General features: G+C 60.9%; 2 protein-coding genes across 4 annotated transcripts in view; one reads left to right on the top strand and one right to left on the bottom strand.

Annotated features, from left to right (window-relative positions):
* The window catches only part of POM121 (POM121 transmembrane nucleoporin), a 37,556-nt gene extending 25,499 nt beyond the window's left edge, over positions 1 to 12,057 (top strand). For both annotated transcript variants that reach the window (XM_051835454.2, XM_051835453.2), the window contains exons 6-13: positions 4,280 to 4,371; positions 5,180 to 5,253; positions 6,011 to 6,135; positions 6,256 to 6,358; positions 6,619 to 6,834; positions 7,636 to 9,228; positions 10,249 to 10,371; positions 10,490 to 12,057. In XM_051835454.2, the coding sequence (XP_051691414.2) occupies positions 4,280 to 4,371; positions 5,180 to 5,253; positions 6,011 to 6,135; positions 6,256 to 6,358; positions 6,619 to 6,834; positions 7,636 to 9,228; positions 10,249 to 10,371; positions 10,490 to 10,587 (2,424 nt within the window). In that variant the 3' untranslated portion in view covers positions 10,588 to 12,057. The remainder of the gene's footprint in view (positions 1 to 4,279; positions 4,372 to 5,179; positions 5,254 to 6,010; positions 6,136 to 6,255; positions 6,359 to 6,618; positions 6,835 to 7,635; positions 9,229 to 10,248; positions 10,372 to 10,489) is intronic.
* On the bottom strand, positions 11,617 to 15,985 carry NSUN5 (NOP2/Sun RNA methyltransferase 5). 2 transcript variants are annotated; one of them, XM_070064527.1, is made up of 10 exons: positions 15,828 to 15,985; positions 15,592 to 15,714; positions 15,238 to 15,412; positions 15,044 to 15,152; positions 13,441 to 13,579; positions 13,235 to 13,350; positions 12,899 to 13,077; positions 12,594 to 12,804; positions 12,327 to 12,467; positions 11,617 to 12,235 (listed from the first exon to the last, which is right to left on the bottom strand). In XM_070064527.1, exons 1-10 carry the CDS (start codon positions 15,918 to 15,920, stop codon positions 12,154 to 12,156), a joined length of 1,368 nt encoding a protein of 455 aa, XP_069920628.1. In that variant the 5' UTR covers positions 15,921 to 15,985; the 3' UTR covers positions 11,617 to 12,153. The 2 variants fall into 2 exon arrangements, with proteins under 2 accessions (XP_069920628.1, XP_051691417.1); XM_051835457.2 differs by having other exon boundaries at positions 11,617 to 12,240; positions 15,828 to 15,984.
* Positions 15,986 to 15,989: the final 4 nt, after the last annotated feature.

Below are 15,989 nucleotides of genomic sequence, written 5' to 3'. Positions count from 1 at the left end.
TCCCTAAAATAGTCTCAATGGCCAGAGCTGGGCTGGTCCAAAGCCAATAGCCAGGAACTTCCTGCAGGTCTCCCATGTGGGCACTTGGGCCATCCTCTGCCGCTTTCCCAGGCTCATTAGCAGGGAGCTGGATCAGAAGTGGAACAGCTGGGACTTGAACTGGCACCCACCTAGGATACCAGCACTGCAGATGACGGCTTTACCCGCTGCGCCACAGCGCCGGCCCTCAGGTTCAGATTTAAGATGGCAGGCATGTTAGGTAACTTATTTGTTTTTGAAATTTATTTGTGTAGTTCGTTGTTTGAAAGTCAGAGTTACAGAGAAGAGGAGAGACAGAGAGGTCTTCCATCCACTGATTCACTCCCCAAATGCTACAACAGCTGGAGCTGAGCCAGGCCAAAGCCAGGAGCATGGCATTCCATCCGGGTCTCCCACATGGGTGCAGGGCCAAGCCCTTGGACCATCTTCCCCTGCCTTCCCAGGCTCGTTCGTGGGGAGATGGATGGAAGTGGAGCTGCAGTACTCGAACCAGCGCCCACGGGAGGCTGTGCTGGCTTGCAGGAGGCAGCTCTGCCACAGCCCCAGACCTGTAGTTTGATTTTATATTTTTATGTTTTCTTACACAAAAGTGTTGATTCATAGTTTCTTACTTGGTTGATTCTAATATACAGAATTTAAAAGTAATAATATCAGGGTCGTTTCCAGTAAGGTTTAAGAACTGTGATTCATTTTGGCCTTAGTATATTCCCTGTGTAGATACTAGGGGTGTGCAGCTGTGTTTTAAAGCCCCCTGAGCTAAGTGTTGGTTGGTTTCACCACCAGATTGATACATAATGGTCATTTGTTGGTATGTTGTAAAGTCTTGGATGTTTGTGTGTTTCTCTTTGATGTCATTCTGCATCATTCAAAGAAGTACCCAAGACGAGACCCACTCAGAAAGGTCTCCTTTCCCACCACTTCCCTTCACACGGTTCTGGTGCTTTTGGATTACCCTTGCACTGTTTCTTTTTAACCACATGCAAATAAGTGCCTGCATCTAGAAGCCCACCTTCTGACGTTGAGGCACTTAACAACACAGAAAGGCTTGAACCTTGCTCCTCTCACCTTACGTGTGTTACAAGCCCCTCCACAGCAAAATTTAGAAATTCTTTTTCTTCGAACATGGTTGTGTATGTTAGCTAGTTACTACGGTCCTCTATTGATACACATCGGGTTGTTTGCAATCTGCGAACATATGTCGTTCCACACTCAGCAGTCACACCCAGGGGTAGACTCCTAGAAGTCCAGTTTCTGTGGCGCAGTGGGCTAAGCTGCCACCTGCAATGCCAGCATCCTGTGTGGGCACTGGTTCAAGTCCCGGGCACTCTACTTCAGATCCAGCTTCCTGAGTGCACCTGGGAAAGCAGTGGAGGATGGTCCAAGTCCTTGGGCTGAACCCACATGGGAGACCCAGATGGAGTTCCAGGCTCCTGGCTTCAGCTTGGCCCTGCCTTGGCCATTGTATGCATTTAGGGAGTGAACCAGCAGAGGGAAGATCTCTCCCTGCCCTCCACCCCACCCCAGGACTCTGTCTTGCAAGTAAAAAAAAAATCATTAAAAAAAAAAAAAACAAAAAAACAAACAAACATTCCCAGGTCAAAAGCACTTGTAGTGTTGCAGACACTCAAATTCCTGTGCTCGTTAGCATTCCCACCGCATGTGCAAGAGCGACCGTTTCTCACAGCCTCACCAGCAGACCAAAGCCTTGGGGTTTTGCCAGGTTGACAGGTGAAGAATGATACTTAATTTTTGTCTTTTATAGCTGTTTGATCACCTTTTCCTGTGTGTTTATTTTTTTTAAAAGATTTATGTATTTTTTGAAAGAGTTGCATAGAGAAGGAGAAACAGAGAGAGATCTTACATCTGCTGGTTCACTTCACAATGGCCAGGGCTGAGCCGAGCCAAAGCCAGGAGCTGGGAAGCTTCATCTGGGTCTCCCATGTAGGAGGCAGGAACCCAAACACTTGGGCCATTCTCCACTGCTTTTCCCAGGCCATTAGCAGGGAGCTGGATTGGAAGTAGAGCAGCTGGGACATGAACTGGCGTCTATGTGAGATGTCAGCATTGTAGGTGGTAGCTTAACCCACCATGCCACAAGGCCAGCTCTGGTGTTATTTTCAATTCTCTGTTCATTATTGTTAGTACATTTCTTTGACCTATTTTTCTGAAGGGCACCTGGCATTTTTCTTTCTCTTTTTTTTTTTTTTTTTTTTTTTTTTTTTGATGATTTATTTATTTATGTGGAAGGCAGTTATAGACAGGTAGAGCCAGAGAAGTCTCTGCTTCACTTCCCAAACGGCCACAACGGCCGGAGCTGGGCTCAATTTGAAGCCAGGAGTTTCTTGCAGGTCCCCTACGTGGGTGCAGGGCCCCGAGGACTTGGGCCATCTTCTACTGCTTTCCCAGGCCATAGCAGAGAGCTGGATCGGAAGTGGAGCAGCCGGGACTTGACCCAGAGCCCATGTGGGATGCCGGCACTGCAGGCAGAGGCTTTATCCACTATGCCACAGCACCACCCACCCCCTCTTCTCATTTTTAGGAAGTTATCCGTGCATGTGCAAGGATTTTGGTTATCCAGTTACTTTAATAATGGAAGCTTGGAAACAATGTAGACAATGTCTTTTCAGGGTCTTTGTAAGTGACTTAGAATATTCCCATAGGCGGAAATACTGTGTAACTGCTGAACAGGATGGGTAACCCGACAGCTACTGTGTGAATGCTCTCAACACTGGGAGTGCAGGGCAGGCATGGCACAGCAGGCCCCAGCCTGTCGTGGAGGTCCTGGGTTTGATGCCCATCTCTGGCTTCCCATTCCAGCTTCCTGCTATTGCAGACCCTCCCTGGGAGGCGGCTCCCACCCATGTGGGAGACCTGGATGGAGTTCTGACTCCTGCCATTGCAGACAGCTGGGAGTGAACCAGCAGATGGGAAATGTATGTGTCTGTCTCTCTCCATCTCTCAAATTGGGAGGAAAAGAAAAGAAAGTACAGAACAGTGTGTACCGTGCCTTCTAATGTTTGGTCTGTTGGTTTCTTTCATCTTTTAATGTGCCTGAGAAAATTCTGACGGGACACATTGGAAACCAGTAATAAATAATTATTGAGATTACAGGAATATTTGCTGCATACTATTATTTTTGTAATGTTTTTTAATTCCAACACTGGATTCTCTTGTTTGTTTAAGATTTGTTTATTTGAAAGGCAGAGTTACAGAGAGGCAGAGAGAGAGAAAAGCCTTGCATCTGCTGGGTCACTCCCCAGATGGCCACAACGGCCAGAGCTGTGCTGATCCGAAGCCAGGAGCCAGGAGCTTCTTCCGGGTCTCCCATGTGGGTGCAGGGGCCCAAGAACCTGGGCCATCTTCCACTGCTTTCCTAGGCCATAGCAGAGAGCTGGATCGGAAGAGGAGCAGCCGGGACTCGAACCAGCACCCATGTGGGATGCTGGCACTGCAGGCGGCGACTTTACCTGCTGTGCCACAGCACTGACCCCTGATTTTGGAATTTGTAAAATGTACAAGTATTACTTTTTCTGGTTTCAAAGGATTATTTTTTTTTTAAATTTTTGACAGGCAGAGTGGACAGTGAGAGAGACAGAGAGAGAGGTCTTCCAAAGGATTTTTTTTTAACAGTTTAACAGTCTGATAACTGTTAAACAAAAAGTAGCACTGACGTGTCCTAGCTCTCCCAGCCCCCAGGGCGGGTTTCCCCGGCTCATTTCTCTCAGCAGTGTCTGTTCTGCTGTACTACCTTTGTCACAGTGGAAGTGCATGTAGGAGGGTCCTTTTCTAGACTCTTTTTTTTTTTAAGATTTATTTATTTATTTGAGAGGAAGAGTTAGAGGGGGGGGGGGGGTCTTCCATCCGCTGGTTCACTCCCCAAATGGCCACAGTGGCTGGAGCTGGGCTGGTCTGAAGCCAGGAGCTGGGAGCCAGGAGCTGCTTCTGGTGTGGGTGCAGGGGCCAAGCACTCGGGCCATCTGCTGCTGCTTTCCCAGGCGCATTAGCAGGGAGCTGGAAGTGATGCCAGTGTCACCGGCAGTGCCCTGACACCAGCGCTGCCTCACTTTCCTCGTCTCATCTTTGCCTCCAGAATCAATCCTGGCAATTGGGTTTCTTCCCAGGAGCCTGTCTTCACCAAGGGGTCTTTGTGGTAGCCCAGGGGTGCTCGCTGCACAGTCGTGCTGAGGGCTCTGTGCCCGCTGCCGGCAGGCTCACTGCGGCCACTCCCTTTGCCTTTCAGCTGTGGAAGAAGAGCGGCCCCACGTCATCCCCCTTCTCTAGCCCGGCCTCCTCCCGCTCCCAGACGCCAGAGAGACCAGCAAAGAAGACCAGGTAAGGAGCACTCTCTTCAGCGGCTGTGTGAGAGGGGAGAGGAGGGAGAGTGCCCTCAACTCTTTTCCAAGGATGTGGGCCACAAGAGGAGGACAGCGAGGGGCTCCCAGGGCTGCTGTTGGCTCCTGCGGGCTCACACTGGCTGCAAGGCCTTCGGCTCTGCCTCCTCGTGCCCCAGTGGGAGGGACAGGTGCGAGAGTGGAGGCCGCCTGCGGAGGAGCGTGTCCGTGGGCAGCAGCTGGCCCTCCAGGTGCTTCCCACGCCCCAGAGCTCCACGCCCTCACGGGTCAGCGGGTCTGTGTCCAGGATTCCCAGGAACTTGGCAGGTTGGAAGATTTGGAAGAATGTTACTTTATGGTGGTTTTTTTTATTATTTATTTATTTATTTGAGAGGTAGAGTTACAGACAGTAAGAGGAAGAGACAGAAAGGTCTTCCTTCCGCTGGTTCACTCCCCAAATGGCTGCAATGGCCAGAGCTGTGCTGATCAGGAGCCAGGAGCCTCTTCCCAATCTCCCACTCTGGTGCAGAGGCCCAAGGACTTGGGTCATCTACTGCTTTCCCGGGCCATAGCAGAGAGCTGGATTGGAAGAGGAGCAGCCTGGACTAGAACTGGCGCCGGCCCCTATGGTGGTTTCTCCCTGCTTGTCTGTAGGAATCGTGTTCTGACTTCTTTTTCTGACATCTTCGGGCCATACATTGTGGTCGTTCTGGGCGTTGGCCACTTGGTGGTTAGGAGGGTATAAGAAGTGATCCAGCACTTTGGTCTAGAGTTCATTCTGAACTAACTCCTGCCTCTGTGCCCTGCAGAGAGGAGGAGATGGGGCATCATTCCAGCTCATCACCTCCATTGGTGACGGACAAGGAGTCCCAGGGAGAAAGGGGTAAGTTGACAAGCGAGCAGGAGCGGCCATGGGAAAAGTGTGTCTGAAGGGTGTGCGGATTAATACGCCTTGAAAAATGTGTGAGCCTTGTGATGTGCAGGGCACGCTAGACACAGGCAGAGAAGTCCTTGTCTCGCAGAGCTTCTAGTGTGATGAGGACAAAGGTGACACACACCAACCGAGACAGACAGGCGCAGCTGGAGGCACTGAGCCCTGTAGGGGGTTAGTCTGGTAGGCAGTTGCAGGGCAGCATTTGGAGCCGTTTTCTGCTCTTACCCTGGTACCTCAAGTGTCTGTCCACGTCCTCTTCCCTGTTAGAAATACTCTTGCTGCTACCGCCCCCGTGTCCAAACTGTGGAAAATAGAATCTTCTCAGAGATGGACTGAAAGCGCTTGTTAACCAAGTCTGCAGACCAGACCTTCCCATCCGTCCTTCCCTGTTGCTGGAATGGAGTATCTGAGGCTGGGTATTTTCCAGAGAAAAAACACTGGCCTGGCTCCTACTTTGGAGGCAGCCCCAGCTGTTCTGCCCCCTGGTGGGGGCCTCACGGCCTGGTGAGGGAGCGGAAAGGGAGCACAGCTCCGTGCGGAAGGAGCAAGCCCACAAGGGGGCCTCCTGCTCTCCTGAGCCCTCGCTGCGGTCCCTGAAAACTCCATGAATCCCCTCCTGAGGCAGCACCAAAGGCCCACACACCGCGCCCAGGCTTGCGACGTGACGTGCTCAGAGCCCCGCCCAAGTCTGTGTTTCTTTCTCCAGCTGCAGACACGGCCACGTGGAAGAAACAAAGCCCGGGGAGCTCTCCCTCCACACCTGGCAGCTCTGGGCAGCGTAAGCGGAAGATTCAGCTGCTGCCGTCCCGTCGAGGGGAACAGCTGACCCTGGTATAGTCTCATCCGTGTCTCCTGCCCGCCCTCGCGTCCCGCTGCTGTCTCCAGCAGGCTGAGTGCGTGTCCCTTCCGGCGTGCCCTGCCAGGCCTGACTTCTCCCTCTTGTCCGCGCAGCCGCCCCCGCCCCAGCTCGGCTATGCTGTCACTGCTGAAGACTTTGACATGGAGAAGAAAGCTTCGTTGCAGTGGTTCAACAAGGTCCTGGAGGACACGACTGGTAAGGAGCGGAGGACAGGTGCATCCCAGAAGGTTTGCCCCCACCCCCACCCCCGAGGGCTTCTTGTCTGGGGGAGGGAGGGCAGGCACAGAAAGGGACCCGTGCTTCCTGTTTGTCTTTGCCCCTGATCGCTGAGACCTGGAGAGCAGTGGACGGCGGCCGGGGCAGCATCTGGGATGGCGGACCTGCGCGCCGCCCCACGCCCTCCGTGTCCCTGGGCAGCCCAGCGGAGGCTGGCTGAGTCTGGTCGTCTTCCCTAGATGCGGCCTCCGACTCCGCACCTGAGAACCCCCCCAGCAGCCAGGCGCCTCTGACCTTCTCCCTGCCTGCCCCCGCCCCCACCGCCGCCGCCGCCGCCCCCCCGGTCCCTGCCGCCACTGCAGCCTCGCCAGCCAGCCTGCCGGCCCCCAGCGCCAACCCACTGCTGGAGAGCCTGAAGAAGATGCAGAGCTGCCCGGGCCCGCCAGCCGCGCCAGGTGAGCCACGCCGGCCGAGGCCAGAGCGCCCTGCGGTCACTCTCGGCCTGGGGTGGTTTTTATACAAAGACCTAGTTCTTTCCAAGGCAAAGTAACAGAGGCAGAGAGCGAGCTCTTCCATCCACTGGTTCACGCCCCAGATGACTGCAACGGCAGGGGCTGGGCCAGGTGAAGCCAGGAGCCTGGAGCTTCCTACGCCGGTGCAGGGGCCCAAGCACTTTGGGCCACCTGCTGCTGCTTTCCCAGGTGCATTAGCGGGGAGCCAGCATTGCAGACGGCAGCTTAACTCGCTGTAGCACAGCGCCAGCCCCTGAGCGGGCACAAGCTCGAGGTCTCGCTGTCGCTTCCCAGGGAGTTGAGGGGAGGTGGCGGCCCCATGTGGCCCTGGGGAAGCGGCTTGGTTTCTGACCCTAGATTTGAAACCGAGTTCCCTGTCTGCTCCGAGCCCTCCATCTGTAAAGCAAGAATGCCACTCCCCCGGTGTCTGCGGGGTCAGTGCTGCGTGTGCCTGCTGGGCGACGGGCCGGCCTCATGGTGGCCCCTGTCCCTGGGGGTCTTTCCGGGTCTGCCACTCGCACCCGCAGCTGTCGCGGTTTCTTCCCGGCTGCGTGCTCTGCACGTGGGGCTGCACTCGGGGTCTCTGGGGGCAGATGTTCCCCACTGCACCCTCTGACGGACCTGGAGCGCCCTCTGAGTCGTGTCTGTCCACGGCCTCGCGTGTCCCTAGTACCGCGGCAGGCACCAGAGCAGAGCACAGCACAGCCTGCCTTCAGAGCTGCCTTCCCTTCCCACTCTTCCCAGAATCCGCTGGAGCTGCGGCCACGGCCACCCCTCCGCCTCCGAAGACGCCCAGCCCACCGGCCCCGGCCAGCTGTTCCCAGGCGGAGCCCCTCGCGGGCACGTCTTCCGACTCCAAGCCTGCAGCGCCGCTCCTGGGGCTAAGCCCTGCTCCTGCCCCGACACCCGTCACCGACACCCCCAAGGCCCCTGCAGCCCCTCAGGCCGAGCCCTCACCCCCACCCAGCACACTGCTGCGCGCACTGTGCTCCCTGCCCGCTCAGCCCCCCGCCCCTGCCACCCCTGCCACCCCCACCGCCCCCACTGCCCCCGCCACGACCACAGCCTCCCCCATGTTCAAGCCCATGTTCGTGGCCACGCCTAAAAGCGAGAGCGAGGGCCCCTCGCCACCAGGCCCCCCGGTCACCACCGCGGCAGCTGCCAGTGCCCCTGCCCCGACCACGACCAGCGCCTCCACCCTCACTTTCAAGCCCATCTTCGGCAGCTCGGGGCTGCCTGCGCCCGTGCCCTCGGCCACGCCCTTCTCCTTTAAGCAGACCACCACAGCCGCCGCCACCACAGCCGCCACCGCCCCTCTCTTCACGGGCCTGGCTGCTGCCAGCTCCGCGGCGGCCTGCGTCACCACCACTTCGTCCGCGGACTCCGCGAAGCCAGCGTTTGGCTTTGGCGTGGGCGGCGGCACGAGCACCACTGCCTCCACCGCGGCACAGCCGTTCCTCTTCGGGGCGCCCCCCGCCTCCGCCGCCAGCTTCACCCCAGCCGTGGGCTCCATGTTCCAGTTCGGCAAGCCTGCCGTGCCCACCTCGGCCGCCGCCGCCACCTTCGGCCAATCCCTCCCCAGCGCTGCCCACACAGCGGCCAGCAGCACGGCCGGCTTCGGCGGCTTCGGCTCCCTCAGCACCTCGGCCCCCGCCGCCCCCAGCCAGCCCACGCTGACGTTCAGTAGCACGACCACCCCGGCGTTCAACATTCCCTTCGGCTCGAGCACCAAGCCCGCCGCCCCGGCGTACCCCGGAGCCAACCCCCAGCCCACGTTCGGGGCCGTGGAGGGGCAGCAGCCAGGGGCCGCCAAGCCAGCCCTCGCCCCGAGCTTCGGCAGCTCTTTCAGCTTCGGGAACTCGGCAGCCCCGGCCCCAAGTGCAGCGCCGGTGCTGGCCACTGGCCAGCCGGCGTTCGGCAGTGCCACGCAGTCCTCCTTCGGGGGTCTGAAAGCCACGGCTGCCGCCTTTGGCGCCCCTGCCAGCACCCAGCCCGCCTTCGGCAGCACCACTGCGGTGTTCTCCTTCGGGGCGGCCACGCCGACCACCAGCAGCGGGACCAGTAGCACCGTGTTCGGCAGCACGACTCCGTCGCCCTTCACGTTCGGGGGGCCAGCCGCCCCAGCTGGCGGTGGGGGCTTTGGGCTCAGCGTGGCCACCCCAGGCGCCAGCTCCACCTCGGGAGCGTTCAGCTTCGGCGCCGGACAGAGTGGGGCCACAGGCACTGCCACACCCTTCGGGGGGGCCTTGAGTCAGAACAGCCTGGGGGCCCCCACCCAGACCAACCCCTTTGCCTTCAACATGGCCAGCACGCCGGAGAGCAAGCCTGTGTTCGGAGGTAAGACTGGGGATCTGGCTGGCGCGGTCTCCTTGGGAGCCTGCGGTAAGCAGCACGTGGAGGGGCGTGGCCAGTGACTGCAGGTGCAGCTGCGTGGGGCGGGGCTCTGCGAGGGCGCCACCTTGTGATGGGGGGTAGAATCGCGGGCGTGGCGAAGAGGGTTAGAGGCGGAGGAGGCGGAGGAGGCGCGAGCGAGGGTGAAGCAGGCAGCGTGGAGGTGGTTGCGGGATTGGCAGCATGCGTGGAGTGATCAAGTTCGCTTCAGGGAGGCTGGGTTGCTGGGAACGGAGTGGGGGAGGGTGTGAGGGATGGGCCCCTTTGGGCGGGGAAGCTGTCCTTGTGAATTAAAGGGGAGCAGTCGGCACTGTCTCCCCAGCAAGTTTACTGGTGCAGCAGAGATGTGCAGGCAGCTGGCTGGAGCTCACCTGCTGCGGCTTGGGCCAGCCCTGCCAGAGGGCCAGAGCTCCCTGGTCTCAACAAGCTGGAGGAATGTAGGAGCCGGGGTGCAGGGAGGGCGCGGTGTGCAGCACCGTGGGGCCTGGGGTTCGGACACGTGGCAGGCTGGGCAGAGGAGCAGATTCAGGCAGCGAGGTCGAGAGACCACACAGTAAGGCCATCAACACTGGTGACAGATGAGGACAGGGAACCGCGTGGCGGTTACCAGGTGAACCGGCAAGGACACGGAGCTGATGAGGATGGGGGGGGTGGAAACAGCATTGGGGAGCAGGCAGACGCCCCCACACACACCTTGGGCCCTGAGTCGTGAGCACCAGAAAGCCTGGCCTGCCTTGGAGAGGGCAGGTACCGTGAGGACAGCCGTGGGCCACAGCGGTGGGTTTTGTGGGGATGCTAACGAGGATTAGTCCTGGTGGAAGCTGGGACCTGCTGAGTGCTGTGCTGTGCGGTGGCAGCCGAGGGGACAGGGACCGACCCCACTCTGCAGCTGCACAGAACTCTGAGGAAGCCGGGGCGGTGCCCGCTGCCCCCGCGGCTCCACAGTGCTCTGCCATCTGCTTCTAGGCACCTCCACGCCCACCTTTGGTCAGAACGCCTCTGCCCCCGGAGTGGGCGCGTCGGGCAGCAGCCTGTCCTTCGGGGCGTCCTCCACGCCCACCCAGGGCTTCGTCGGCGTGGGAGCTTTCGGTAAGCAGCAGTGGGCTTGGCTTCCAGGCTCTCGCGATGGGCGCCCCACCCCTGCCTGCGCGCTGGAGGTGAGGAACCCGGGCACCGGCCATCCTGATATGTCATTGACTCTTTCCAGGGTCGGCGGCCCCTTCCTTCTCCATTGGTGCGGGATCTAAAACCCCAGGGGCCCGACAGCGACTGCAGGCCCGAAGGCAGCACACTCGCAAGAAGTAGCCTCGGTCTCCTGCCTGTCTCCCACCTCCCCCCCACCCCACCCCCGTCCCACCCGGCACCCAGGCCCGGACTCTGCCTGCCAGGAAGAGCCTCTGACCCTTGGAGTTGATTGAGTAAACTTCTCCCAGACCTCCGGCCTCGGCCGCCAGCAGGGAGGGGCAGCGGCGGGGGCTGGCCCTTGACTTGAACAGTCGCCCTGGTGAGCCCCTGCCTCCCGCCTCCCCCGGGAGCCCCGTGCACACTGGACGGGACTGGGAGCGGGCTGCCTGAAGCTTGACCTTGCCTGGCTGGGCTGGAGGAAGTGGCTCCCCCGCGGGCCCCCGAGGGGACCCTCTCTCCCTGTTTCTCGCTGCTCTGTTCCTCGCAGGATTTTCCCTCTTGAATGACCTTGAATCTAGCTTTGCCTTGGAGCCCCCAGAGGGTGCCGCTCCCGCTGCCCCGTCCCCTCCTGCCAGGTCACTCAGTGTTTTCGTCTCCCCCTAAGAGCTCGGCGGCTGAAGACTGTTAGCCTGGCAGATCGGGGGGGAGACGCCGCGCCCACCTCCGGGCTGTGTCTGCCTCTCGGGGATTGTACGTTCTAAGCCTTGTCCTGTGTCACTAGTCCGATGCGCGTGTCTATCGCTCTTTGAACCGAGTTTGGAGGAAGAATCAAATCGTATGAGTGGCGGCATGTTGGTAGTGCCGGACTTGTTTCCCGACTGTCCTGGGGCCTCGCTAATTGAACGTGGCGGTAACACCGCTTCACGGCCACGCGTGCTGACTCCTGAATTCTCCAGTGGTGTTCTCACTCTAAGGGCTGGCAGCCCACGAGGATGGGCCGGGGGAAGCAGAGCCCTCCATGGAGGCAGGCACCCCCGTCCGCGTCAGGAGACCTGACGTGATGGCCCACGACCCAAGGTGACCTGGCCGCTCTTCCCACACAGGTGCCCCAACACCGCCCCTCCCCCAGGCCCAGGCGCCTTGCTGCCAGCCCAGCCTCTTTGGGAGAAGTGTGAATGCGTGTGTCTAAATTAAAAAAATATTTAAACATTTTTTAACAAAATAAAAATTTATTTTTGTATTTAAGCTAAATTGCCTTTTAAATTCCTTCAAGCTTGGTTCACTGAGGTGGTTAAGTGTAAATGCTGACTAGGAGTAGCGTAGTGAGTTCTGCCTGTGCGTGGCCCGGGCCGCTCCTGGGGCTGTTTTAGGAACAATGTGATGTAGGCGTGACCCCCCCCCCACCCCGCCTGCAGGTGTCGCGCCCGGCCACTTTACCTCAGCTGCACCTGCACAGGCAGGCCAGCGGCCAGGGGCCCCTGCAGGGCCCGAGTGAGTGAGAGGGTGAGTGGATGGCGTGCGCCGGCAGGGGCTTCCCGTTACGGACACACGGATGTAATTCCTGTTGAGTCTAGTTGGAATTTTTAGTATGAATGTGAGATTTTTCTCCTTGCTTATGTCATTAAGAATAAAAAACTGTGATCGATCTCAGGCCCTGTCCTGCCTTTTCTTTCCCGGGGACAGCCACCGGGTCCAGCCGCTGGGGGACAGCACAGCCGCTGCTACGGCCCCGGTGCGGCGCAGGGGTCACCTGCCGCTTTCCGCCGTCTCTTCTTCCTCTTGGGGCCTGGGCTGAGTGGTTCCGGGGGCGACGCTGTGGCCTGGGAGGCTGAGCTAGAAGAAACGGCCCCAAGTTACGTGTGCCCCCCACCCCATCCAGCATCCTCCCGGCAGGCCCCATCCCCTACCCACGCCCTCACCTGGGTACTTGCACCCTTTCGAAGACAGCAACGAAGAAGCCGCCGGTGAGGGTGGTCTCGGGGGAGGCCCGGAGGCAGTGTTCAGCACCTGGGAAAGTGCCGAGGCCTCGGTGGGGCCAGGCAGGGAGCACAGGAGCGAGCCTGCGGAGAGCAGCGGCTCAGGCCCGGGCGGGGGGGGTGGCGCAGGCCGGGGCGGGGCAAGGGCCCGGAGGGAGGGGGCGCAGGCCGGGGCGGGGGCGACAGAGCCCGCTGCACCCACTGCCGTACCTGAAGGTGCCTGGGCTCTGCTGCAGGGCCGCCTGCACCACGTCCTCGTTCTCCTCCTGGCACAGGGAACACGTGGAGTAGACGAGGCGCTGCAGGGCGGGGAAGGTGAGCGCGTGGCACAGGGCTCGCTGCTGGAACCCCGCCAGTGCCCGCAGGCGCTCCGGGCTGGGTGCACCTGCCCCAGGCTCCTCCAGCTGTCTGGTCACCATCCCTGAGGAGGAAGAGCACATGTCAGGGGTCCCAAGGCCATTGGGGAGTAGAAACTAAAACCCAGGAGAGCCCCCACCACGCCTCCCCCGCCTCACCGGAGCCGCTGCAGGACGGGTCCAGCAGGATGTACTCGACCTGCCGGTAGCGCTCATCGGAGGGCGACACTGCCAGGAAGTCCTTCTCAGCCAGCTCGCAGCAGGAGACACCAGCCCGCGCCAGCAGCGTGGCCATTGACGCCAGCCGCTTGGCGTCGAGGTCAAAGGCAAAGATCTTCCTGGGAAGGGCAGAGGTGGGGTGACCGGGGAAGCTCAGGAGACACCGGAGAGCCACAGCTGCCAGACACACGCCAGTAACCCGAACCCAAGGCAGCACCCTGGGGGTCCCGAGTGGGGTACAGACCCTACCCCTCCCTCTCCTGGTCGCAGCCTCACCCCCGGTTCTTCAGAAGAGCCGCCAAGTGACTGGTCTTATTGCCTGGGGCGGCACAGGCATCGATGACGTGGGCCCCGGGTGGGGGCGCCAGCAGCGTGGCCGGGAGGCAGCTGGCCTAGCAGGACAGGGCACAGTGGCTGGGTGAGCAGAGGCCCCGGGCCGCGCACACACGCACACCCCTCCCTCTGCCTCCCGGCTTCCCCACCTTGTCCTGTAGGATGAGGTGACCGGCCTGGTACAGCGGGTGCTCGTGCAGGTCCGTGTGCGCGGGAAACACCAACAGCTCCGGCAACAAGGGATCCAGGAGAAAAGACTTGCCCTGCAGGGCCCGCAGGTCCTCCAGGCTGCCAGGAGCAAGGACCAGAGTGAGCAGCCACGCCTGAAAGGGTCCATTCACACGGCACGCACGGAGCACGGCTCCAGAGCCAGCTGGGGCTGTCTGGCTGCTAACGCTCTTGGGAAGGCAGTGGAAGATGACCCAACACAGGAGACCCGGATGAAGCCCCTGGCTCAGCCTGGCCCAGCCCTGGCCGTTGCAGGCCCTTGGAGAGTGAACCGGCAGATGGGGTCGATCCACTGACCCCTCCTCTCCCTGTCACTCTGCCTTTCAAGTAAAGGACAGAAAATGGTTCTCGAGCCACCCAGCGTGAGTTCATGATCCCACATGCCAGCAGGGGCACGTGGGCCAGCGGCTCGGCCCGCACTTCTGCGAGATGGCAGGTGTGTGGTAACACGAGTCGGCGCGTTTGGAACACACAGCACAAACGCCAGCCACACTGTTAACACGTGAGCATGGGGCGGGGGGGCTTCACAGAAGACGGAGGGAGCGCTGCCCACTCCCCACCTGGCGTGTGAGCTCGCAGGGGGCCTCGGAGAGCGACCGGCACCTCTGGGGAGCGCAGGGGCCGCGCCAGCTGTGGCTTCAGCTCCTCCTGCTGCCGCCCGAGGAGGCGGCCTGGGAGTAGGGGCCGGCTGAGCTGCCTCTGCCCACAAGCGCCTACACCGAGGCAGTGGTGGTGTAAATGCCTACACTGGACCACACGGGCGGCCCCCATGCGAGCCGGGGAGGAACTGGGAGTGGCCGATGCAGTGCTGACAGGACAAGCCGCGACCGGCAGGGGCAAGGGCAGAGGGATCTGAGGGGTACAGGACGCGGGATTGAAGGGGCTGAGGTCGAGGTGGTGGCCCAGCTCCACTGGAGTGCAAGTCCACTTCCGATCCAGCTCCCTGCCAGTGTGCCTGGGAAGGCAGCGCGCGATGATGGCCCACGTGCTTGGGCCCCTGCACCCATGTGGGAGACCCGGATGGAGCTCCAGGCTTTGGCCTGGCCCAGCCCCCGTGGTTGTGGCCATTTGGGGAGTGACCCAGCGGATGGAAGAGTTACCTTTCGCTCTAGCCCTGTCACGCTCCCTTTTTCAACCTTTATACATATACATATACGTATGTGGGTGGGGAGGAGTGTATTTTTAAAGACTTATTTATCCACTGGTTCACTCCCCAAACGGCTGCAAAGGCCGGAGCTGGGCCGATCCGAGGCCAGGGGCTTCTCCCAGGTCTCCCTCGTGGGTGGCAGGGACACAAGCACTTGGGCCATCTTCCACTGCTTTCCCGGGCCCATCAGCTGGGAAGCGGAGCAGCCAGGACTCGAACCGGCGCCCATACGGGATGTCGACTCCGCAGGTGGCGGCGGCGGCTTCACCATATACGTTTGTATGAACGTACCAGGGGATAGGCAGGAGGCCTGGGCGGGACCCCGCGCGCAGTGCTAGCGACCCAGCCTTCCCCTGCCCAGGGCGGCCAGCTCTCACCTGGAGGCGCGACCCTGGTAGGAGAAACCTTGTCTCTTGAAATAATCCACCGCGTCTTCGGTGCAGGTCTTGAGCGTGTTCACGCGCACGAACCGCGGCACTTGGGCGTCTAGGGAGCAACCGGCAGTGAGCGCGCGCGCACGCACGCGGCCTCTCGGGCCCGCGCCGGCCCCGCTCGGACGCTGCCGGCTCACCTGGGCCAGGCTGGGCTCCCGCCTCCAGCAGCTCCTCGTTCCTGCTCACGCCGCGCCGAACCTTGAGCCGCGCCAGCTCGGCCTGCAGCCTGGCCTGGTGCCGGCGCAGCAGCGACTTCCAGCGGCCGCCGCCGCCGCGGAAACCCTTCCCCAGCAGCAGCTCGTACACCAGCACCTGCGGGTGGGTCAGCACGGGCGCAACAGCTCGGCGTGCGTGCCCCCCGCGCCCCCCACACAGAGTGCCGGACCCGCGGGGGGCTCCCCGGCCCGCACCTGCCCGGACAGGCGCGCGCCAGCCTGGGCACGCCGACCAGGTCCACACCCGCTCAGCCGCCAATCCCGCCAGGCGCTCACCTTGGCCAGGTGCGGCCGCAGCTTCTTCTCGGCGCGGAGGAGGCCCGCGCTGGCGATCACGGCGTCCAGCACGGCGGAGTAGCGCTGCGTCTCGCACACCAGCGCGTACAGCTGCTTGACGTTCTGCACGGCCGAGGGGAGAACTCGCTGGGCCGGGAGCCGGTCGAGCCCCGCCCTGCCCGGGCCGCCCTGCCCGATCCCTGGCTCCCCAATTTCCTGCCCCTGGACCCCGCTACCTGGAAGCTGCTGGCGTACACCAGCCCCTTGATGGAGCCCTGGCGGCTCTCCACGCCAGCCAGCACGGCCGCCGCGGCGGCATACAGCCCCATGCTTCCCGGTCCGCACGCCTTTACGGCTCTGTCGCGAAGCGCGGCCGACTTTGCGCCCTGTCGGACTTC

Source organism: Oryctolagus cuniculus, chromosome 19, assembly GCF_964237555.1.
Source record: "Oryctolagus cuniculus chromosome 19, mOryCun1.1, whole genome shotgun sequence".
NCBI classification, from domain to species: domain Eukaryota; kingdom Metazoa; phylum Chordata; class Mammalia; order Lagomorpha; family Leporidae; genus Oryctolagus; species Oryctolagus cuniculus.
The sequence above is the reverse complement of the archived record's forward strand: the minus strand, read 5'-3'. Positions and strand labels throughout refer to the sequence as shown.